The sequence below is a fragment of the Anopheles coustani genome, chromosome 3 (genome assembly GCF_943734705.1).
Source record: "Anopheles coustani chromosome 3, idAnoCousDA_361_x.2, whole genome shotgun sequence".
In the NCBI taxonomy this organism is placed as follows: Eukaryota; Metazoa; Arthropoda; class Insecta; order Diptera; family Culicidae; genus Anopheles; species Anopheles coustani.
Window position 1 is genome coordinate 57,327,641 of NC_071288.1, and position 25,715 is coordinate 57,353,355.

A 25,715-nucleotide genomic window follows, 5' to 3' on the forward strand; every position below is an offset into this window, starting at 1 on the left:
TGGATAGGCTGGTTTAAAATTAGAAAATCACTGCATTAATCCGCAGCTTCTTCGAATGATGAGACCGTAGGATCGCTTGACAATACCTATTAGCATGTAAAATTTTTTAACGTGAAGGATAAAAGTTTGTTTAAATAATCCGTGGGAACAACAGATTCATCAAATAAACATAGTTTATAAACAACAAAGATTTTAGAAATTATTCAAACAACATGTTAAAAGAACGACAGCAGCAAAAGTAAACTGAGAATTAGTAGAAATAGTTAAACCCTCCTCTGGAAGCATTGAGGCTTATGTCTCGTAGTGCCACACTATTATACACTCATTGTATGCTTCCACATTCGTGTGTTAATTGATACTCTAGTTATACTTTAATATGTATATATTTATTTTGCTCGTACTAATTCTAACAACTGGACAGATTTGCTTTCACATGACTAATGTTCATCAAGGAGCATTGATTAAGGAAACAAAACAGTTTGTGGAGTTAAAACAAAAACGTAAAATATATTTTCATTATATGATAGTTAGAAGGAGCAAACTGGGCGATGATTTCAATAATTTACCTGACGTTAACTTTATTTCAAGAATGAAGAACTTATAATGCCATATCTAAAAAGCCTTGTTTTAAGTTACAGGGTTCTAATTTTTAGAACTTTAAAAAACATGTTTCATAGGATCGCTTCAACTGCCGTTGTTTGCTGCTTAATTCGCTCTTTACATGTTTAATCACGTGTATGACAAAGATTCAAATGAAATAGATTAAGGGCTCATGATCAATGATCAAGATTGAGTTTTTGCAGCGTGATCAGATGATATTGTATAATTTTTACTGGTTTGCCTTAATTCTACGCATTAGCGCAACCTAAGGAACCTAATTCTATGCTTAAATACACATTTGAAACAAAAACAAAGAAAAGTACAGAAGAAACGAAGGACGGTTGTCATATGAGACAGTAATAGAATATAAAAAAAAGTATCCTATACTAGATTGTATTCTAATTAGATTGAGTACGATGGGTTTTTTTTAAATAAACAATACATTCTGACATACAGACAGTTTTTGTTTTGGCTCGGGTGCAGTCAGCTATGACACGCGATTGCCGAAAGATGTTTTTCTACGGACTCAACCACACCTAAGCACAGTATTACCTCATATTGGAGGAGAACGAACACGCTTTTCTTACACCGAGCTAGTTTAGTAGTTATTATTCGATCGAGATAAAGGTTTAGCTTAAGAGTTTGCTTCCTCCCGGTTCCATTGCGAAGCACACTTTCTTCGCATGGAATATTTGCATATATTTTTAATTCTTGCTCCAGAAATCATGGTAAACCTAGGAAGAACGTTCACTGGAAATTGTCCACCATATGGATGTTGGCATCAGAAAACAAAAGGAAGGTTTCATATCTAAATATTTAAAAGCAGTTCAATCCACTTTGCGGATGGAGGGAATCATGGAGCATTGATAAAATAATGATACTAAATATAATAATAACTATCAGAGCCATCTTACACTCTAGTACGTATATTTGTTTAATTTTTCACGATTTAATGCTTCTTTTTTCGATATCCCTTTTTACGTTTTCGTGGTTTGTTTTAGAGCTTTAATCTCTTTTAGTATTACTTGCTACATGTTAGTTAATCTTAAGTTACGTATTTTCATGATCAATGCAATAGTTTACATTTGTTGCGTCCATATTTCTTCTCACTTGGGTCACATTTGTTTACGTTCATAGTGTGTTTACGCTAGACCAAGGATTCTTGCTTTGCTTTTATTAAATCTTATGCTTCCCCTACCGCATATTGCTTGCTCGCATTGGCAAATGATGTTCAGAAGGGTGTTGTTGTTCTATTTAACCATTGTGAATTCAATGAATTAACAATGCATTTTCTGGTTTCGAAACACATAGTGACAATTACCACGCACCTATCGCTCAATTTACAAATTGATGCAAATTACTTACTGGATTTCATTTTGCTTGACAATTTGCTGCTCTGTTCTACATGTATGCTTGCCTTCTAGTTGTATATTCTTGTATAGCTGGGCTCTTGTTGAAGATGCATTGAAAAGGATGTGCGAATCAGTTGTTTCCTCTCCACACGCCATTACTCTCAGTCGTGGTTGACATTCTGCGATGATCATTGTTGATGAAATGTCACTTGAATTGCTCCTTTCCCAAATCCTGTTTGGCTCGTTCCGTTTAATACCACCGTTTATAATATGTATGTGAACCGAAGTAGTGACAAAAGTCGATGGTTTGTATCATTATTTATATGCTTGGTTCTGTTTTAGTACTCAAGTTTGCGCTAGATTCGGAAAAGCATTACAATCGAGATCAAATTGCCATCAGAAGGATAGCCGGCGAATGTGGATCGAAAGAAAAATTAAAGACATAACCATTTACGAGAAAGGGAACAAAGAAACAAAAATAGAAGAAAGAACAGAATAATTTTTAGTAAAATGGCAATGAGTAATCATTTACAAAAAAATATCTCATAAAATCCCTCAGCTGTTAGTTTGTTAAAAGGAAAGGAAAAGTTGGGCGGGATATATGCTTCTATTATGTTGCTTTAGACGATCGACAAAATCGTAATTTGACAGCAAAAGCGAACTGGATTGTAGATTTAGTTGCAGACTGTTGTTTGATTGTTTCAGTCACTCCATAATTTATAGCTCCATTTAGTTCGCACTTTGTTTATGTTTTGAATTTTGACGGTGCAATCTTTAATCCCATCGTTTATTATGTTGCATTACCTGAAAGGAAAAAGGCCGAACCGTTCATTTGGAAGAGAGTACGTATCATGAGAAAGGATTGAAAGTTTTGTATTACTAAATCAATGATCGAAAACTAGCAATTTTGCAACATCCAACGACAACAACTATTGAAATAACCAAGAACAAACATATCGATACAGTAAAAATTAGGATCTAATAACATTCTATGAAACATATTTGCAAAGCTATTAGTTTGCCTACTGAAATAAAATTATGGCATCAACTACCTCAACTTATCCTCATAATCTATGAAAATAATGTTTTTTAAGCGTTGTTGAAGAAAGAACGCACGATTCATGCTAATGCATATCAAGAAGAATCTGGTATTAACAAGTTGAAGTTATATCGTTGCAAAAAAAAAAAAAAATTTACAAGATATTAAAGTGCAATCTCTATCAAACAGAGCGAGGAGCAAAAACAAAATCGGTCCAAGAAACTAATTGGCCTAAACCGGAAAGTTATAAAGGATGAATGAAAGGGTAGAGGAACAGGTGAAAGGATAAGGGTAGCAAAAACTTAGTCCAGGTTTATTTAGCTTTTTAAAATTATTCAAGAATGGATGTTAGATAGATAAAGCGTTTGTATGGGTAAATTTTGACAAAAAGAAAACCAAAATCAAGTATGAGCTCAAAAAACGGTTCAAAAATTTCAAAAAGCACATAAACCGAAGGCTCAGTTTTTATAAGTTTGGCTGTAGTTTGGAATTGGTATAGGAAGAACGTTACTAACTGCTTTCAGGATGTCTTGATTCGTTTTATTATCCAGACCTCCCATCATACTGAGATTCCCTCCGACGCCAACTCCCATGCCGCCCAATCCGAGCTTCAGATCGTTCTGCGACACGATTGAAGGATGGTGCAGATGGCTCCCGTGACTACCAGTTCCACCGCCACCGCTGCCACCTCCACCACCACCACCAGCTGAACCACCAGTTCCGGTTCCATTACTCGACTGCTGTGAGCCCACGATCGTGTGTTCCTGTTGGCTTTGCTTTTGACTGTGGTGCTGTTGGGCGGACTTTAACGATTCGTTCTTCATCTTATCCTGCTCCTCACGCTCTCGACGCGCCTAATGTGCAGAATAGGAAGAAAAGAAAGGAAGAAATATGCAATACAGTGATCGTATTAACAACCGACAATGCTTCTTCAGCTACCTTGCACAAACTATTCGGCATGCAGACACTTACCTGCTCATTGATCTCCTTGACCGCCCGCAGCTCCTTTTTAAGTTTCATACGACGGTTCTGAAACCAGATTTTAATCTGTCGTTCTGTGAGGCAGAGCGCGTGGGCAATTTCGATTCTTCGTCGGCGGGTAAGATAATGATTGAAGTGAAATTCCTTCTCCAGCTCGAGTGTTTGGAAACGCGTGTATGTTTGGCGGCCTCGTCGGCGTGGACATCCATTTGGACCTAGAACGGAGGAAAGCTGGTCTGAAAACAAGTATTGCGTTTCTGTCTGACCTATGTTGGGTAAGTTTGGATAAGATAAATGATGCTTCAGTGTAAACCTTTGTTAAAATGATAGGCAGAATCAAAACTTGTACCTATTTTCCATTATAAAATCTTAAAATTTTGCTAAATCTCTTTGCATTTTAATTCCATTTTATACCAAATTGATGAACTGTTGCGGGGTGATCTGGCCACATGAAATGTATTTTTTCACATGTAACAGTTGTTTTAAGCGTGTCTATGCCCCTAATGAGCAGTTAATTAACTTGGGATGCCCACTATTACACCCTTAGCATAGGGCGTTGCAATAGGTGTTCGGAGCTATTGCGTGGATAAAAATGATGGGATGTGTTGATCAGGAAAACTTCGTAGCGCATGGACTGATGTGTCGGTCGGGAACGGATTACAAGATATGCGGCCATTTTCGAAGACGCTCCCGGTGAGCAGAAAAAAGAGACAGCAAACTTCCAGAAAGGGGAGTGGAACAACCCGAATTCCCTTGCTGATGATGAAATATGGTGCTCGTAAATTGCTGACTTTCGACTATCAGGACAGCGCAGGGAATTACGCTATCACGCTTAACCCCTCGAACTGGGAACGCTTGCCCTACGTAGCGGAGGTCGTGCTGGATGACTGTAGAAAGCGACGGTTGTATTTGAAGGGGGAAAGAAAATTACGCCCATGGGTTGGAACGCGAGCAGCGACACGGGAGGTGTTTATTTATGGTTGCCTGATATTAAATTTTCGTAGCGATGGTAGCTCTTCGGAGCTCTAGGAACTGATCCTTTCGCTTCCATCCTACCCTAACTGATGAAGCCATTGTCTTACCCGGGAGATTCCCCTGTGAGCAGCCATGATTGAAGTAGCTTGGCAAGAAAAAGCGCGTATTTGGTAAACACATTCGTACAGCACCTCCTTTTTCAGAGAAAGCGTTGCAGCAAGGAAGTACAGCTTTGACAGGGCTCTCCGTCAATTTGCCACAAAGATGTAACTAGAGCAGGTTGTAAATCTTCAAGGGCCTAAGCCATGGCTTGAGGTTGTCTCGTAACTTGCAATTCAGCTTGGCACGTGCCCGAATTCGAAAGAACAACAAGATCAACCGATTCGCTCGTAAATATCAACTTACCACAAAAAAGACAAACAAAATCTCGATACACTCCATTCGAAATCCGTCATGCATTCGTAATGCTGCAATGTTCTACATTGGTGGCTATTATTGCAATGTACAAAGATGCTTAAGTGACGTTATGCATCGTTCACTAATTGATCGGCGTAAGCGATCAGCATCTTCAATGTGTGCTAGCCACCCAACCGCGATTAAAACCGTTGTGCGAGTATTGTAAAACTAGTGTCTGTCACTGACCTATGACAAACGTGGTGTGTTGCCTGCTTCCGCATGCCCAGTACGGGAGCCCTTTTTGGTGCGCAGCCATAAAAACGTGTTATTTATTACGCGCTTGCAATGAACAAACGAGTGTCAGGAGTCCATCACCCGTTTCTATCCCGTGCCAAATCGACCAGTCGAAACTGTCCTTAGCACGCAAGCAAGTAAATGTATACGAATGTGAACCATTGTGGCTCTCGCTCCAGCTTGCCAGAAAGGAAGAGAAGCGTACACATCTCCATAAATAGAAAGTGGTAAAACGGACATAAAAACCATGTGTTCACATTGTAGTTTTTATTATCACTATCATAAAACCGATTATTGTCAATCCCAGCCGCAACAAACACACCACCTCGCCTACATATGCGTCTCCTGCAGTGTCTACGTGTCTGTTTTCGCGCTACGGAAAGTCCATAAAATTTATTAATAAAATTCCACCATCAACTTGCCTACACAAGCATACCGCGCAAATCAACGGCGGGGAAGATGCCATTTTGTATGCTTTAATCACCATTAGTGCTAGACATGCCTTCCCTGATCGTCTAATTACGCACCGCACCGGTTGGTGGGGGGTAAGCTATTAGCATAGGTGGACGGAATCAAGCTGTGACAGCTTTCCTTCCTTCAGTAATTTGTTAGAAAAGTATGCTGGCAATAGAAATAACGATATGCAGCCAAATGCATAGCAGGGTTGGTCAATTGTGCACGCATATGCGATAGAGTTTTTACAGGCTTTCTATGCAATGCTTTATTTTTTTTAAGATGCTACTAAAGACAATCTATGCGACCTCATAATGAAGCAGTAAAATTGAGAGTCTCAAAAAAAGAAGTTATACTATTAAAAACCTGGTGGTTTAAGAGAAAACTAAACAAAACTTTTAACTATTTCTATATTGCTCTTTTGCCGGGAAAATCAACTATGATAATCAACATATAGCTGGGTTGAAAAACAAATATCACACAACGTAATGGACTGACATGAGTGTATGTTTTGGAAACAAATCATTGCAAAGTTTAATAACAATAAAGGAGTACGCAGTCCAACTTACTGAGGCCAGATTACTTATTGTTTGTGAAATAGAATCTCTTCTAAACAAATTGACAGCGCGTGAGACGAAAAAACACACCATCCTTTATGATTAAACCATATGATTTCACAAGGCATCCGAAACCCTGCAATGGCTGGATGAAAAATCAATACAATGTGCAACTTTGCAACAATTATACAATCCATCCGCAGGCCACACAGGAAATGTACCAGGGAAAGGAAGTTGTAAATGCTATAACTTAACTCAAAATGGACTACTTGGAGAGGGAAGGTTTATCCAATGCTCTGCAGTGTTTAGGATCACTTCGGTGTATGGGGATGGAAGAGAAACTGTTAAATGCCAATTACATACACAACACACAACATTCATCCATTCGGTCAGTAAACAAATATCATTTATTTATTTTCATCCCACTTCTCCTTTGCAATAGGCGTGTGGAGAAGCGATGGCGTAGGAGGATAGAAGCCAAATATGTTTATTAACATGAAAACCAAAACGTCAGTTTAAGCTGCTCAGCGGCAGACGGAATGGGATTCGGCTTTAAATACCAGAACGTGCTTTTCAATCACACTTGCTCCAACACGAAGGAAATGAAATTTGGAATGATCGACATGCTGCTGACAAGACGAATTGTTTAACATCAAATCTCTCACACGTAGTATCTTTCCTGCTTGTAGCTTCTCTTTCACATCCTTAGCTGTGACTATGTTTTTAAATAACTGTGCGTAGCATTTGTATAGGTTGCTGGTCATGTCGAACTGATGGTTTTATAATTTCAAACATGGCGCTCGTAGCCCGTCGGGCAATTTGGTTTCAGTTTCGCTAAATGGTTCGCTAGGTGCTAGAAGATGGCGCACCAAGGAACGATCATCACAAAAGTTGAACGGGTTTTCAATTTGATATGCACCATTTCAAGATGCCTTGTCCGAAGGTACTGTGTTTATAAATAACAAACTTTTGTGTCGTTTTTTTCTCCCTTCTGCTTACTTTGTTTTGATTTTGATCACTGTGGTTTGGGCTGTATTTAGATGCAATTAAAATAGCAGCAGAGTCACCCACCATGGCAACATTTGAAACGTTGTTTGAATTTTCGATATGGCGAAAAAAAGATTTGTAATTTAGTTATTATAAAAAATGATACTATTTACGCTAACTTTACGAATTGATTATGCACATCATTTTTTTAAAATGCACTCAAACCTCTCATTACTGCACTGCTTGGTAATAGCAATATGTAATACAAGTGTTTCGCTTATCTACAATCTTCGAGAAATGCATATTAATGCAAAAAATATGGTTTAAAAGATAGATTAGATAGGAATGTTATTCAGAACGATTCGTCTTAACCCCCACCGTGCCTTAGCTCTGGAGCATTGAGTGATATGTATAGGTTTTACGTGATATTTTACCTCTATAATATCTGCTCTGCAGTCAATTCCTGCAGAGACTTGGCCTACGACGAGTCAAGTAATAAACACCTTGTCGTGCGGGACGCCTGCTTGCCAAAGGACCACTCGTAGAACAACCTATTTCCCGTGAAGTTTTCTGTCATGGTTCTGTTGGGGGCTATGCCGTTTCAAAAGGAAATAAAACACCCTATAGCTCAACACGCAATGCTAGGGACAAAAGGTAAAAGCGAATCAGCGGTAAAAGCTAGATAGACGCGATATTCCAGTAATTTAAAAAAAAAAGTTGTACATTCTAACCTATCGTTCGGCAATAAATTTTCATATTTCATTTTGAACATAAACAACCCAACACGACTGGGACTTTCCGGTCCAAGTGGACAGAAGTTCTACACGCATAGTTCTCTTCTTCCATTTTCATCTGTGCCGCTAATTTCACGCCCTGCTTTGACCGAGTTGTACATTTACTTTTGGATCTACAACTTCCTCGCCCGGCCGTCGGCTGCAGCGTTTTCCCTCCAGAAAAGGCTGGATGAGAAATTCAACCGCTTATTCCTCAAGCCTCTTTGAAAGACATCGCGAGAAATGGGTCTGAAATAGTTTCCAAGGGAGCTTAGATGCACTGCAGTCCGTATGCCTACAACAGCTTATTTATGGAACATTGAGACATTTAATTCCACCATGGGGAAAATAGCCTGAATACTTATCGGGAGAGATTCGGTATAAGGGATAAGAAGCGATCAGGGGCGTTAGATGGGTAAGATTTTTCCTCTTCGTCAGACTCTTCAAAAAGCCCCCTACTCTCTTTATAAAACCCCCATCGTCGGGCCAAAACCTGATAGAGAACCTTACTTTCTGCCACACAAAGGATAGCAATAAATAAATGTCACTTCCATGTGGTATTTAATATTACTCAAACCACTTTCTCTTTCACGCTTGCCTATTTCTATCAATTCCGAAATATTCTCCATCCCGACGCATTTTCGGTTTCTAAACGGGATATCCATTAGACATAGAGTCACGGTCCTTTCTGTTCTGAACTGGGTAGAAAAATCTACTTTAAATGCTGTGCTATTTTTATAAAGCATGAGGTGATAGGTATTTCACGAACAATTTCGTGAAATGGTAGCACAATTTCGTGAAAGAATGTCGCATATTTTCTTTTAATTGTATTTTCTGTTCAAGAATGAAATGAATACACAGATTTTTCATCTTGACTCTTGAGGAGCGCGGTTAGTTGATTATCGGTTCGATTTGTCATGTTTGCTAAACATAGCGCTTCGAACAGTCAGATATCCAAAATCGACACGAAAGATGGCATGGTGAAGAATGGAAAATAGCTTACATCAGATGCTCCTAATATGAGGGTGCATTGAAAATATGAGGTGGGTGATATGAAACAGCTGTGGCGTTGTGCCCGTTGGTTCTTAGATAAGCATTTCTTTTCCGTCCAGGAAGCCATTCTTTCTTTTGTAAGGATACGATATTAAATTATGGCACCCTCTTCATGCCAGCGAATGGATTTTTATCAACTTAGAGAGTGTGCTATGCAAGAGAGATATATTCATTTCATGCCAGGGCCAGGGTGACGATAATGATGATGACGATGATGGCTGCGATGGTGTATTTCTCGGGCACCTTCCCCTTCCCTTGTGAGCGACCAATGGAAAAATATTCAGACATCGTAGTTAATTGGAATATTTCTCGGCACAAGTTTCTAGGGTTTGCATACTTCATGGAACGTCCAACTCAAAGAGAGCCTCGTTGTGAAGAGTGACTCGAATTTGCATTTATATTAATGCGAAAGCCATTCCTAGACACGGTTCATTCCGTATGCTATTCTCCAAAGAATCAGATAAACAGAGAGGTAAGAGCAGAGCGTGGCCGAAAGAAGGAAAGAAAGCAAATGAAACATGGGAGACTAGTGCGGAAAAAATAGTTGTATTAGTGACTAGCGTTTGACCAAAGTTTGTAGTAGACCTGGGAGGTGGGGAATTTTATTTTAATAATAATTAGTAATGCAGTTTCATCATTTCAACATTAAACTTTCATTTAAGGTAGTGGGCATAGAACAAGATATTTTGCCTTTCCTTCCCCAACTACATTTCTCGGATTGGCAGCCATTTTAATGAAATTGGCCCACGACGGGATAAATTGTCATTTCGAGGCTTGATCCCATAGCTGTCTGAATCGTTATTACGCCATGGCGGATGTTGGGAATCGATTTCGCCTCACACAGGTTTAAAACAAATATTTAGTTTCTCTGTTCTACTTTCTCATAAAAAGCTTGTGGTAATAATACAGCAATAAAACGGAAATGTTAAATGAACCGTATAGTTTCATTTGGTATTATGTTGAGACACTCCAAATGTGGCTAAATTTTATTTATTAACATGAATTAAAACATCAAGCCACAAATCACTCAATTCATTATGTTTTTTACAAGCAACTTTCTTTAATTTTTAATTTGTAAAACTAGTTCAAGCGAGCTTATTCTGTTGCATTTTAAGTATTTGTTTCAGTGACAATAGCTTACGGTAGATGAGATTAGTTTTTTTCTCCTTTGCCGGTTGTTTCAAAGCCTTTCACAGTCAACAGACCGTGAGAGATGTCGTAAGGAATTACCGAAAATTAGATTAATTACTGTCGAGTCAAGTCATCAAAATTATAATGAAAACATACGCCTGAGAGAAATGACGCGCAGCAGTGAAACGAAGAAAACGGTAGAAACTAAAAACATGAAACACATCCAACGATGCACGAATGCCGAAGGCTCCCAATCTGTCTGGTTTGGCAACATGCACACAGTGGACAGGAAAAACAAATTACCACTTCGAAGTGATGGACAAAAATGTGAAAAATAAACGAGCTGGCAGTAAGAAAGCTTGTTATTGCCAAAAGCGTGTTTTTGATGGGATATAAAATATGAATGAAATTCAATCTTGTCCATTAACTCTGATTAATTGAATCTGTGAGCACACAGAAAATACTATTGCGCCAAAAATTGGACACTTGGATGAGAAATTATAGATTGTTGCGTGTTATAAAGCGGAAGACATAAAATTCAATAAAGACAAACAACAACAGTTTGTTGCGCTGTTGTTTTTATTCAACGCGCATTACGATTATCTTGCGCTGGCTACATTTTGTCTACCATTCGAAGAAACCGATAAACCAGAATGGAAAACTTTAAGTTCAACTGAGACCTACCGGGATTTTGAATGTAAATATTTACCAATAGCCCTCAGACGCCGTGTCGACCGACTTTTACCAGCTGACCCATGCTAAGAGTGGACCAGTAGGGTCTTTCTTCAAACAAAACTAATTTTAAAAAACTATCTTCGTTACTGCTTGAATGTTTTATTAAAGTATCGTGTTATTTGTATTATTACAAGTAATTTGAAATTAGTTACAAGCCAGTATAGTAGAGATAGAAGGATAGTAGAGATAGAAATAATATGAACTGTATCAATTACTATCCAAATTTTCTCTCTACAGTTGCTTGTGTAGCGTGTTACAGATGGAATAAGTTTAACTTTATTAAGTAAAACGTTACCAAACACTACTCAGTACGAAACGTTATGGAAAGAATAATAGTAAAATAACGGGACTCGATACAAGCATTGTAAAAATTTAGTCAAACAAAAGTAAACTCACATATGCCTACCAATGTTTGTTTTTTTCAAGAGGTGTTTATCTATTAAATGAACCAGTGTTACGAATATTTACCATCTATATTCGAAAGAATACCTGAGAGAAAAAATGTTAACCGGAAACTATCAACAATCAGCGTTTTGGAACGACCAAGTTGAAAGAGATTCAAGTGCGGCTTCACAGAAAGAGAAAAGAGTTACCATTCCCCAAGAAAAGCATATAAAATAACAGTAAATTCTCTATCAGGGCGTGGCGCCTCAGGACTCTTTCATTGGATCGCACAAATTTACAAACACAACTGCTTACTGTTGTTTTATTTTTGAGAAGGTGTACGTTAGGACAAGCTGAGCAACAACACAAGAAGGGAGACAGCGAAGCTCACAGGGTAACAGGAGTAAAGAGTGCCATAGATAAATCGATTTTTATTATACTAAGGGCCATCCTGAAAGGATCGCTGGGAGAGTAGCTCCACTGTGAGGTCGAAGGATGAGATGAGTGCGAAAAATTCATTTCAAACGACTGCTTTATGCGCAATAGCAATTTTACGAGAGTTCCTCGGGGGTTTCCCTTCGATGATAGTTGATTTCCGTTAGCGTGGAAGATAACAAAGGTTCACTAGAACAAAGGCTGACGGGTAGGGACCAACGATCTGTGAGAATGAAGAAGAGTTTTGAGCAGCGCTGCGAAAATTTGTCTGGTTCGAAATTTGGAACAGAAAGTGTTTCAGCTGGGCTTTCCAGTGTGAAAACGACATACAAAACAAGTCTGCGATGTTTGTGAGCATGAAACTTAAACTGACTTATATCCTTAAATAAGATATTTATATCGCATGACTTTTCCAACAAAAAGAGAAATAATGGTTTTCCAACTATTTTAGTTATTTAGATATTAAAACTGAGACACCATTTAAAATAGTAAATGTTTTTTAGATTTAATGATATTATTTTTCTTCATCTTCGTGTTCTTGGTAGAACACTGTTTGCAATAAAAACAAACCGGATATCTGATCGGACAACTGATAAGCGTGGAAAAGAATCCAAATCAAGCCATCTTGTATTAGAGAAAGAAGGAAATGCATGTCTGATTTCTCGCTCTCAGATGCCTGCTCAGCTTCTCTGTTTAGCCATACTTCTTCTACCAGCTGAGGAGGACGCGGGTATTTTATTGATTGCATTTTATGCGCATGCGATAAAATAAAATTCCACTCACACAACGTTCCGGTGTTCAGACGAGGAAAAGGTTCAGGAGTGGGAGTAAGGGTGGGGTTCCTAAGACAGGAAAAACCCGATTTGGACACATTGCTCTGCGAAAAGTTCGTCTTTCCTGAGGAAACTTGAGAGCAATGTAGGTGATCGTAGGCATGCACGGAATGCTAAATGACGGAACACAGACATCCGAATGGAGTTCATCTCTTGGAAATGTTCGAGCCTTAAAATGAAGGAACCAGAAGCGTAGAGTTTTCTTCTAGGGATTCTGTGGTCTATTATATTTAATGTCCTTTTTTCTTATGTATCACACAATTGTGCAAAAGTAAAACGAAAAACGACATGGATTTACAATTCTTCAATGTCCTTTGTTAAGTTTAAAAAACCAGAAAAAAATTTAGATACGAAGAGGAAGTGGAGGGAGTTCTAGTATTTCCCAGCATAAAGTGTCAGGTGTACTTCTAAACGTTGTATGGTATGTTTATACGTTGGTAATACTTTTTTCTTTTCTTTTCCTGTTTTCAAGATACTTTAAAATTGGAGAGCATAACTTTCGTCAAGTAACAAATCATTAATACCAACTGTTGACCACCTGCTCGGCAAGTTCAAACAGCCTGACATCATTTGACGGCTATGTATTTGAACCTAAGAAAAAATAACAGAAGGTTTCTAAGCCCGAAAATCAATAAATAACTGTCCTTTCGGCAAAGACGGAGTCAAATTCAACCACCGCCATATTGTTCGATTCCCTAGCTTTTTTGGTAGCACCCACACATACAAGCACACCCTTCTTCACACAAAATTAGGCATCTCGCGATCTACACTGTGGACTGAGGATGCACAAGCAGTCTAACAGTCTGCATGGCTTTGAAGAGGACTGCACTCGGAATCAATCGAATAAACCAATAAGATCAAAATGGAAGGCGAATTTGTAGAGAAGAACACTTATAGGAATGAAAAAAGTAGGAGGAAAAATGATCATGACAACAAACCAAACATGAGCGGACTATAAAAGCTGATTGTTTTGTCCCTATTCAACGTTCCACTGCGTTCACGGTCATGGAGCACGCAGGATGTATGGAAAAGATATCAAATTTTATTACTTTCTCTCAGTTGGAAATCATTCCATTCCGATGCCGATTCCTTCACCACCGATCCATGTCCAATCGAATGCGCTTGAATCTTTGAGAGAAAGCCTTTCTCTACGCTATGGGATTTTGTTCTGGTTTCTGTCGTTTGGCGGCATAAGTTGTTTTTTTTAATCGTGAGGACCCTATTTTCTTTTTTATGAACAGGTTTTATAGAAATGGCCGTTCATATTTTTTTCTAGTTGATAAATTTGACACCTACACAACAAATCAACGTTCTCTGCTAACCGTAACAAGGTGGAGTGACATGATGTCCCTGTTTCTCTTCCATCACAAAATTTCTTCCGCCGTTCTTAATCTACAATGTTTAAGAATTATGTTCTTTTATGTAGGTGTTGATGATAACCTGGAAAGAATTATTATTTTGATTCTCCTCAATAGCCGGGCCAATTATATCATGTCTCAAGGACTCACTACAAATGCAGTGAAACCAATTATCTTAATTGGAATTTATTGTTCTTATTCCACTTATGAGGCAAAAACTTTCAATACAAACAGCTGGAAGAGTTACACCGCAAAAGTGCATGTTGTCTGGAAGCTCTTGAATAGCCACATTGATGTAGCCACTCTTAGCCTCCATCATAATATTTCATGCAATTGTACTCACATCGCCTGTTGACACATTTTCACTCAAAAATGGACGTGGAATGTACAATTCTCTTTTGCATTCCGCGGTAGAAAACCAACCACGTATTTTTACGATGACGAAAGCGTACTTCGACTTTTATTGAGTTTATTTTACCTACTATGTGTACAAGATACTATTCTAGATTTAATGTCAACCAAAGCCAAAGAACATGACGCGTGGGCAAGTTTGGCAAAGCTAATTCGCAATGTCTCAATCTGATCATTCTGATGCGCGAAACCGGAAAAATTAATGAGGTTCCAAACCGTGTCTACAAATGTGACACCGCAAACAAAACGGCCTTGAAAAGTTCTACGAAAAAAGCTCATGACACTGACTGGGAACCGCTTTACCGTTGAGAGGGTGTGAGTGTCGAAAATGAATATAGTGGACACACATAATAATAAAACCTCAGAACGGAATGAAGCTACCCTGTAATGCCATTTTGAAAAGAATTCAGCCCCACACCCAGCCATGATTAGCATACGTCGCGAGATTCGCGCACATAGATAGGCAGAATTAGCTTCTGTCAACAACAATCACAAGAAGACTATTCGAGTCCATTAAATTTCATTTATTGTCCTGTTAGCGCAGTTAAGCGTACAATTGAGTAGGCCATAGGCAGTCCGTCCAACGATTCGAAGCGTCCTTCACAAACTAAACCTACCCACTGGTAGTCATCGTAATGTCTATTCAATGCCAATTTAGGCAATGGCTATAAATGCCACATTTATCACATCATCGATTGAGCATGATTTAACACAAACAAGTCAAAGCATTTTTATTGGATACATGCATTTTTCTTCAAGATTATTTTCAGTTAACAAATCGTTGACTATAATGCACATGTGCACCCTTAAAGATACATTTAACTGATATTACATATACATTAGGATATCAAGAATTACACTTCATGTGTTATGTTTGGTGTGGTTTTTGGGGGTATGCGAACTGGTTATGCCGGATGGCTAATCGGCCCACTAGCGTCGACGCGCCATTCCCTTGATGGCGTTGGTACGAAACTTAATCTAACCTTCAAAGAGAGGGCTTACTATCCTCGTATGAATAGGAAAACAAGTCTGGGGAGCACTCAATGGGTAGGAATGAACGAAAACGATCGTAACGGCAACAAAGAAGAAGATCTTTGGTGTACTTGCACGTAATTTATATAGAATCGGAAAGCATTCTTGGAAGTTGAAAGTAACCTCTTCATTTATCAGCAAAACATTTTTGGCTTTAACAGGCACCTCAAAATTAACGACTTCCGAATCATATTTTGAAACAATGTAAGTTATTCTTCTGAAATGACTAACACATTGAGCTGAGTTTTGTCTTACGGGTTTCTAGTGAGATGTTTTCAAATGTTGGTCTGACTGCTCTTCCTTCTTTTATATGAAGCGTTTGGAAGAAATACCTTTAAACACAGCAAAACTTGCATATTACAACCCGTGGAGTACTGTTCTTACGAAATTGTGATTTATAACGCTTGAAGGTCAACAAAATATACTTTTGCGATTAAAACGATCCCACTGATATGCTTTCTCTACTTGAATCAAAACGGCATCAGCCTTTCAGCATTTCTTCAAATTTTTCATCCCATCACAAACCATTTTTGGAGAGATGTGTGAAACACAAAACTTGCGTTTTCCTTTACTCGTGATTAATAATTTAAACGAGTTTTTTCTCTTCGTGATGTCATGAACTACGTTGCTATTGAAGGCAAACAACTACGGCTTTACCTTCAATATAAAACTAAAGAAACACCACTTTAATTCTGTTGATACAGCCCTTTATCGTACATATTTGAAGAGAATTTTGTTATTGAACAAAAGTTGTTTTACATGTTTTAATATCAAACGAAGATATTGTGTTGCAGCGGCTCTACCTTTTTACGTTACCAACGTGATCCTTTTCAAACCCTTCTTTTTCCACATTCACACATTCCGAATCAGACTATGTAGTTCGCTTGTCACTGTGGTGGTGAGTACTTGACTGTGTGATTTTGAAGTCCACCTAAAGTCTGGACCAAGATCGAGATCCAGTTGAAGCATAAATCAGGGCATGTGTCACAAGATGGAAACATAAACCAGTTTCACGATCTGATTTTCTACCACTCGTCTGACATTTTTTGTCTGTTGTCTAACATATGGCTACAATATATACGCGATACGGAATTGCTCCATTGGTAAGGCAAGCATGGCGGCCCAAGCAATGGCAGGAAATCGCTATGGCGGATAAGCAAAGCTAGCATCGAATGTCCGTTGCGGCTCGATACCTAACCAGTTGAGTTAGCCGAATGGAGAGCAAACCCGTCTTGCCAAAGCTGTCTGACTACCCCCAGACGCCTCCGAGGCAAGATGCTGTGGTATGGCAATAAAAGGTAAACGAAAACAACCGCGGAAGAGGCATGCATCAAAGCTGCTGCGGCTGAAGAACAAGAAGAAAAATGGCGGCAAATTGGCTTTTGTTGCATTCATATATCCTCTTGACGTGAATTTATTACACGTTCGTCGTCCCTCGTTCGTTTTTTCTGGTCGTTCGTGTTGCTGCTCGAAAACCACACCCGATGCCTTGATTGTCCTTTTTTGTAAGCAACATGGGCCGTGATAGTAATATGAATTTTGTAATATTTTGTAACGACGATAGAGGGTGACCAGAGGACCCACAGCCTTTTATGACATTATTGAGTCAATACTGCATAGTGGCGATTTTTCATACTTCCCTAACCTCTACGCATATGAGATTCAGGATCTCATAAACACTTTCGTAATAATTAACTTACCTGCAAAATCTCCGCATACTACTCGATCAAAGGGATTGCTCATCCAATCTGGAATTAAACAAAAAATTATGCGATTATTGATTGATAATTCAAAACATATATTGAAACCTGATACTATCAATATTTTATTTATATTTATTTATTTTATTATCTATGATCAAACATTGTTGTTGATAGTGTTTAGTGAATTAAGTTCAATTTAATTACGCTTTAGTTAAAACAGAGCATAGATTTAAGCAAAGGCATTTACAGAGAATGTAAATGCATCGATACAAATTGAACGCAACATATCGAATTGCTACCAAAAGAAAATCGAATATTAATCAAAAATATTCAACAGTTAACTACATGTCTGGAGAGTGCATCAAACTTATGACCTTCTTCTCATGGCAAAGTGTCCCAAACTTAGCACGACTATTGTACGTTTGGGCAAAGTGTGGCATCTCCCATGAAAAAAGTGGTAATATCACGCAAAACACACATGTTTAGGGAGAGAGCCTGCGGAACTTGTTGAATAAAAACTGTTATATTAAATATGCATTGAACACAACATAATGACTCTCCCACTCGCGGACGCTAGGTGAACGAATGGAGATAGTCATGTTTCGTTTTCTTTGACGGAAAGCAAACTCAACATAGACGGCTGCGCTTTGTATCTTTTATTCTCAAGTAAGCTGTTTAAATTTTCTTATTTTTCATGTCTCTCAAGTTACCGATTAACTTCACCTCAGATAAATACGCTCGGAATGGAGGCTAAACAAGCATTTATTGCGGAAGACATGCAATCCTTTGGTGAAATCCAATTCCCATGCATTACTTCAGTTAGCTGCATTGTTATTGTAGGAATGTATACGATAAAAACATAAGTAAGACGCAAAAATGCTAATATAGTAGCTTTGCTAAGCTTTATGTTGAAAGGAACTAACTTTAAGAATCGGAAAACTAATTTTTGAAATTACATTGTTTTTACGACATACAGGGTGGGGCAGGGAAACTTGATAATTTGAAAAGTTATTAAGAGAAACAGTACAAACAATTAATGTTAATGTGAGAATAAAATTTCTGAAACTCATCAAAACTAAGCCTATTTCGTTATCACTACGTTTTACAAAATGGTGGTTATTTAAAGATGTCAATTTTCCTCTCCTACTCTGTATTTAACAATACGAACTTTTTCATAGTTTCCCCGAGCCTGACTGGGTCAAGTAAAGTGCTATCGATCTGCTATTTTCAAGTGCGGTAGCAATGGGATTGAGTATTTTTTGTGATTTTGTTTTCATATGTTATTGCTAAACGCGGTACAAACTTCGATTGCAATCAAATAAATATGCCAATGCTTTGATCTATCTACTTTCAAATTTGAGACTATCGGCTAATTTCTGTTCTATAGTTTAGCTTCATTCCAAGCTTAGTTGTCTTATTGTACTTCTTCAATGTCTTAATGCAAAATTTTACCGTAATATCATGGCCAATGCTCACGTCATGTTGATGCTTATACAGTGAATTGACGAGGCTACCAAATGATGGAGAATTGTTTTGACAGGCAGGCATATATTTTGCGACACCCGTGCAGATGTCTAGCAACGCACCTTCATGTATCTATAGGTAAGGTAATAAAAAAAACCCTTATAACGTCACCTGCAGTGGTGAAGAAAGAAACGGCATCGTATACTTAAATTACCCCTGAAAGGTATGGCAGGCCTTATGCAACATTTTGCTTGTCGAAAGTTTCTTTTCCCTACGATGCGCCCCAGGGATGCAAGGGTACATATATTTAAGGGTTGAGCGAGTCAAACCTATTGCTGTTCAAGCCTTTTGGCAATGACACATAACTTTACGACTACCTCCTGCAGTGGCTGAACTTTCTTGCTGTTTGTTGCACACATATTTTTCAAGTCCTTGAAAAAAGAGAAATCTGTAAAAAGAGTTTGGCTGTTGTTGATAAAGTACCCTTTCGAAAGAAAGTTCACTCGTTACTGGCCGGGTTTCAAGGCCAAAGAAATTTAAAATCTTGCACGAATCACTCACAACCATCTATCAAGAAATGCAGCGTTAGCCTAACCTTAAAAGTGTTATGCTTGATTTATGCTTGCTCTCACACCTACAAGTTTGAAGAATAATTTCAACAAACAAATCTTTAACGATTGCTTATTGCCACTTATCAGCTCTGTTACTGGTTATCAATTCAATGATAGACATGGTGTATATAATTTTCAACGAAAGCTATTTGCTTCACGTGCCTAAAAACGCCTAAGCAGCAAAACGTGTTGAATGGTTTTTACCTTCTTTGCAAATATCTTGAGCATCATTACTTCTAACTGTGCTCTGAATTTCCCATGTGACATTTTACAGCTACTCTCCATTCACTGTAGTTGATCAGAAAATGGGGACGATGCTGGATGCCCGCTAGAGCAAATTCTCCAAACTAAGTTGAAGAATAAGAGGAATCGGTTCAAAATGCAGCCATCGCTTGACTTGATATTAAAATCAAAATCACCATAAATTTAAGAATTAAAATTCTATTCTCTCTCTTTGGAAGACTGAAAGCCGGTAAATAAATTTGAATAAATTAAGCTTAACTTTCAATCTACGCTGGCGGCACCAGGGGCAGTATTGGATGCCATCTCGTGCTGGTTGCGACTCAAACGTGAATGGAATCGAGGCTTGCTGCTTGCTTGCCTAGGTGGCAAACAGTTACTCTTGTTACCCATGTCCACATAACCGAGCTTAGAGCGCTTGAATCCTGTCACTTTCTGGTTTCACTCCAATCTGGCCTGTCTTTCCGCTTCCCGTGGGTACAGCATTTTAGAACAAGTTCTATCGTAAGGGGTAGGTGGGTTGAATGAAATATTCAACACATCCCTAAACAATATGATAATGCGGAGTCACAGTGTCCATAACGACAACAGAGAGAGCAAACCAGACAAAGAGAGAGGAATAACGAAAGAGTAGAAAGCACAAGGCGCTAGGTAGAAAAGATTACCTTCTGCTGTACGGTGTGGTACAGGGAAACGATTCCGCGTTATCACCCCATTTGAGTGTTCTTATGTGCCAGGTTTTTGGTGGCCTTTACTTGCAAACCATTTCAGTCTTTTTGGGTTTTTGTAGTAAGCAACACAGAGGCAAAAAGGGAAACCAAAACGTATCCTACGTACCCAATCTGATATATAGAACGCTGTTTTCTATTTCAAATCATCCTTCTGAGGACGGAATTAGAAATGCGCATAATTTATTGTTCGCCCCATGATCCGCCATCTAGCATATCTATAGCGCCATTTTTTACTTTTCCTATTGTGAAATAAGCGCAATACCGCTCTTTCTGTTCACACATATTATTATCGTTCTATTTTAAATGCACCTGAACATGGTTCTTTAGCTTTCGTCCTAACCTACGAATATCGCATGGAATGCACCTGACTAAATATGGAAAAAGTGCGCATCATGAAGATGCTTATCTACAACGAAGATTTGTTATCTACAATGTTTTACTGAAATATATGGTTGAGTGTGAAAGAAGCCATTCAAAGAATTACTAACCTGTGCTGGCGAATTTCTGTAGAGCTGATTGCGATGCTACACGAGACGGCAGTAGGTTGTTTTGTGAATCCAAGTGTGTGGGTTTTTTGTGAGAAAAGAAGAGAGAAAAAGCAAATAAGAGAAGATCAAAATGTGTAAAAACCATGTATTGTATGATTTCATTCTGCATTTTGGGAACTGATGCAGGTAAATGCAGAGTTAAATGGCAATTCATCGCTTTGATTCGCCCCTAACCTCACTTCCCAGCTTGCATCCCATATAACACGGTTTGAACGGTTAACGGTTTACATTTTGTTTTTTTTTTTCAATGCAGATTAGGTACTGTTCGATCGCAAATTTCACTTGTGCGATGACAAAAAGTGACAAAATGTAGGAAAGTAACCAAATAAAAATAAGGATAAGAAAATGAAAATGCAAAATAATAATGAATTCAATAGAATAAGAATATAAATCATGGCTAAGTATCTTGTAAAAAAAGCGCTACGCTTCTCAAACTTAATCTGGAGCCTTTTCGGCATCAAAAAAGTAATATGTCAAGAAGCAGCACGCTACCAATCTTTGCTAAGTTACACATCTTTGCGAGTAAATAATACTATGAGTGCAATGGACTGAGAACATGCATGTATTCTCCTTCTCTATATCTATAAAAATGAATGTTTGTTTGTTTGTGATGCTAAAACTAAAAATCGGCTGGACCAATCTTGATGAAGTCTTCGAATGATTTGTTTACAAGGCCAACCCAAGGAAGGTTTAGGAAAAAAGAGAACTCAAAAACTCCCAAGGAAAAACCGGAAAATGGGAAAATTCAGTAAAAACGGCTCTTTTTCCATATAAAAAATAAAATTTACCTTCCCTAACGAAAACTAGAAAACGGTTGGACTTATCCCAACGAAGTCTTCTGACGGTTTATTTCTTTTAGTCCAATTAAGGTTTTATACAGGAGAAAAATTTGTAAATTTCCAAGGAAAAGCCAGAAAATAAAAAAAACTCGGTAAAAGGCATGTAATCTATAAAATTGAATGCTAAAACTCGAAAACGGCTGGAATCTTGACAATTGGTACGAACAATCTTTGTATGATTTGTTCCTTTTTACCATACAAAGGTTTAGAAAATAATAAAATTTGAAAATTACCAAGAAAAAACCGGATTTTTTTAAAATTTGTAAAAACGACTTTTTCCATTTAAAAAAAGTTTACTATCTATAACGGATACTCAACAACGAGTGGACTAATTTGTACGAAGTCTTCTGGTGGTTGGTTTTTTTTGACGCTATTAAGGATTTATAAGAAAGAATATTTTTAAAAACTTCAAAGAAAAAGGTAGCAAGTCAGAAAACTTTCGAAACTACGGTTGGTTGATTGCACGTTCAATTTCAGCTGCCTTTGAAAAATTGATGCCATTGCACTTATCAAAATTGTTTGATCGTGTTGTAAGTGAAGACGAAGTCAAGAATCGTTTAGCAGAATGTTATAACATTCTTTGCATTTGCCTGATATGCCGTGTCCTAAAGATGGATCTGTTATTGATATGTGTCGACATCACCGAACATAAGGGATTTCCTTTGAGTTGCAATGCTTTGTTATTACAATATTAGCGTGTTATTAATATTGGACGAGGCAAAGTTCGATGGGTCAGCTTGTTTTACATAAAATTTAACAAAGGTTTTGAAAGACATATATGAAACATATTTCAATGCTGCAAGTTATCGTCAACCCATTTGTTAATCTTATCAAGTTTACTATTACCACAGGATTAATGAATGTTTGGAAAAAAGTAATAATAAAAACTTGATATAGTAACTCTTTCCATTGGAAACTGGAAGTTGGATATATATATATATATATATATATATATATATATATATATATATATATATATATATATATATATATATATATAGTGTAGAACATATTCTATGTGTTGTTTGTTTAATGTTATGTCTGGTTCGTAACGATCATAATTTGTTTAAAATATGCTAGTGAATACAATTCGACTAAATTTTCATCTGACTACGCGCCGGATATGAATTATGTCTGTTGAATATTTCCATAGTCACATCCTGCCCTACTTAAGTTTTAAAAACCAAACTCCGTCGGATATGAAATGGATACTAATGTTTTGTTTCACTTGCGTAAATAATCAGAAAATTTCAATTATTTGGTACCTAGAAGATGCTCAACCATGGTTTTAACTCAATGGGATAAATTTCACCAATTTGAAAAATTAATTCATCTATGTGAAATCATTCATAAAATCACATGAAATTGCTCAAAAATTGAAAATTGAGAATTATTATATTTTCTAGTATTGAGGCGGTTTCATGGTTCAAATGCCTGAAATCCATTCCATGTGATCACACGTTTTATAGACTTTAAATTTTCAAGTATTCTGTGCATTTGTCAGTGAGTTATTGTAACTACTCAATAAACATAATTTGACCTTATATTAACGATAGGGAAATAAAAAGCTATATGATAATTAACGAAATGAAACAAATTACCGATTTAAATTTATGAACAGTCTATGGTGGTTGTTTAAACTAAACTCTACTTTTCGATAAAATCTAAAACCAGGACTTTTAGTTTAATGCTTGAGTTATGCTTTTACGATGAAGAAACGTTAGGTTTTAAAATTTGAAATTAAAGATCTCAAATCATAATCTTATATTGGGTTTAATATGTACACGTAGTTAGAATAAAGAAGTTAAGATAATATTTCGTCATTCTTCTTTACTTCTACAATAATTCATGAAACGTTGGAATAATTTTAATAGAGGGATTTTAAACAAAATTTAAACTTGAAATCACATATTTGAACGTTATTGTTAACAATGGACGTTATTGTTAACGTTATCGTTAACAGGATGGATGCTCGAACCATAAAAGTTAAAAGCGTTAAAAGCGTCAGAGATGATGATAGTTGAAGAAATGGTACGGAAATCGTTTTGCATTGCTAGAGATAGTAAAATACAGATTGTTTGCTACATCCTGCAATACATAATTCATGCAATGACAAATTTAAGTTATCACTTTCTTTTGAAATCACTCACCAGTCACTAGCCATGGATGTCGGGTAATATCCGGAAGACCGGATTGGCCTCCACCGACGGAAGAAGAAAGTTGCGAACAGGCTGATCCGAGCGAGTCAACGCCAACGCCTGCGGAAGCAGCCGAAACTGCAGCGGCTTGTTGATAAAACTGAGCGATACTAGCACTACCTGGTACACCCATCGGAGGATAGCTGTTCATAACACTATCAGTATACCTACTGCTAAGAAAGGTTTGTAATATTGCAACTATTAATATGACATTGGCAGGGAAAAGGACGGTTGAGCAATTTCTCAAAACGTTATCAAATATTTACCTGCACGACTTATCGTCAAGCCCCGAGAAGCCAGGCATCGTGGAGTAACTGGTGTGCGTGTTGGGGTGGTTAGATACAAAAGGATACATTTTGCTGGTTGGTGGTGAGTTAGGACTGCCTTCGCTGCCTGTAGTCAGTGGGCTGCCTTCCGAGTTGGGTGTCTGCGATACTGTCGAGTTCGAGTTGGAAATGGATTGTGATGAAATCTGTGAGCTTATGAAGGGCTGGAACTGGGCGTATTTCGGTAGCATACTATCGATTATGAACTTTGACATGACCGCATCACCTGAGCACACCACGGGCGCACGGGCGGGAAGCGTCTAAGTCAGGTTTTCGTATTAAATTCGTTCTCTTTTAAAATGAAATCGTTTGCGACGGACAGTGGAGCTTCTGTCGTTTTGCTGGCTACACTTAACACAGCTTGATTACACCTGAACATTTTTATGCGGAAAGGAAGGTGTTAGTGGGAAGTTATGAAATCTAGAGTTAGTATGGAGCAGAATTACAGCACAAAAAATAAGGAATAAAGTAAACCCTCACTTACCAGCACGATTTCACACACAAGGCAGTATTTTTAAAACCACCGATCAATCCCTGGGCGTTGCGATGATTTGGTACCCACTGAAATTTGCTAATAAAACTCAGTTGGAATTGCACCAAAATCACAAAACTTGTAATACGATTGTTCACTCTTTAATCTTTTTGTGTGTTACTGCGGCCAATTTGTATCAACACATAAACAGATTGTCAACGATTTTCGTTTGTCGTCGATCATTTCGTGAGTATTTTCTGCCTTTTTGCTATTGGTTGTTCATATGCCGTATGGAGACAAATTCAAAATTGACTTCGAAATTTACAACTAGATCGTAAAGTAAAAATCAAGCTTACAGTCAGACACTTCAAAATGTATAATCAAACCAACTTTCCAATGGCTACTTTTTTTAACTTTGCACTTATCCAACTTCACTGGTTTTCAACAGCACTTGCACAATCTACAGACAAAGAGTTTCTGAATTCCGATTACGCTTTTATTCGTTATGATGCATTAAAACTACAGACGAACACTCGGTGGATCACAAAATCACTGTTAAACGAGGAGAGACTATTTGCAATCACTGGAAAATGCTTATCGGCATGAATACTAGTAGTCCGTAGTTGGCCACAAGATACGCTACGCACAAGCAGGCTACGTACACCATGGAAGTCTTAAACGAATGGGCACACTTTTACGGAAAATACGTAAAATTCCGATTGACTTCAAAATCGCGACGGAACCATGCTGGTTTTTATGCTGAATCCACGCAAGCCTTAGATGCCGAAGAACACGCAAAGTGCT

At 37.8% G+C, this 25,715-nt stretch overlaps 1 protein-coding gene across 1 annotated transcript; it reads right to left on the bottom strand.

Moving 5' to 3' along the window:
• Positions 1–1,838: 1,838 nt before the first annotated feature.
• Positions 1,839–24,468, bottom strand: LOC131261279 (homeobox protein abdominal-A homolog). The gene is made up of 7 exons (XM_058263278.1): positions 24,380–24,468; positions 24,066–24,286; positions 21,017–21,052; positions 17,480–17,527; positions 3,964–4,187; positions 3,507–3,845; positions 1,839–2,308 (listed from the first exon to the last, which is right to left on the bottom strand). Exons 1-7 carry the CDS (start codon positions 24,466–24,468, stop codon positions 2,291–2,293), a joined length of 975 nt encoding a protein of 324 aa, XP_058119261.1. The 3' UTR covers positions 1,839–2,290.
• Between the last annotated feature and the right edge of the window lie 1,247 nt (positions 24,469–25,715).

Coding starts and splice junctions, on each gene's coding strand:
- LOC131261279 (XM_058263278.1), bottom strand. CDS start 24,468: ATGTATCCTTTTGTATCTAACCACCCCAACACGCACACCAGTTACTCC. Junction 21,053..24,065: donor ACATCCATGGCTAGTGACTG/GTGAGTGATTTC, acceptor CGTCTCGTGTAG/CATCGCAATCAGCTCTACAG. Junction 3,846..3,963: donor TCAAGGAGATCAATGAGCAG/GTAAGTGTCTGC, acceptor TCTGCACATTAG/GCGCGTCGAGAGCGTGAGGA.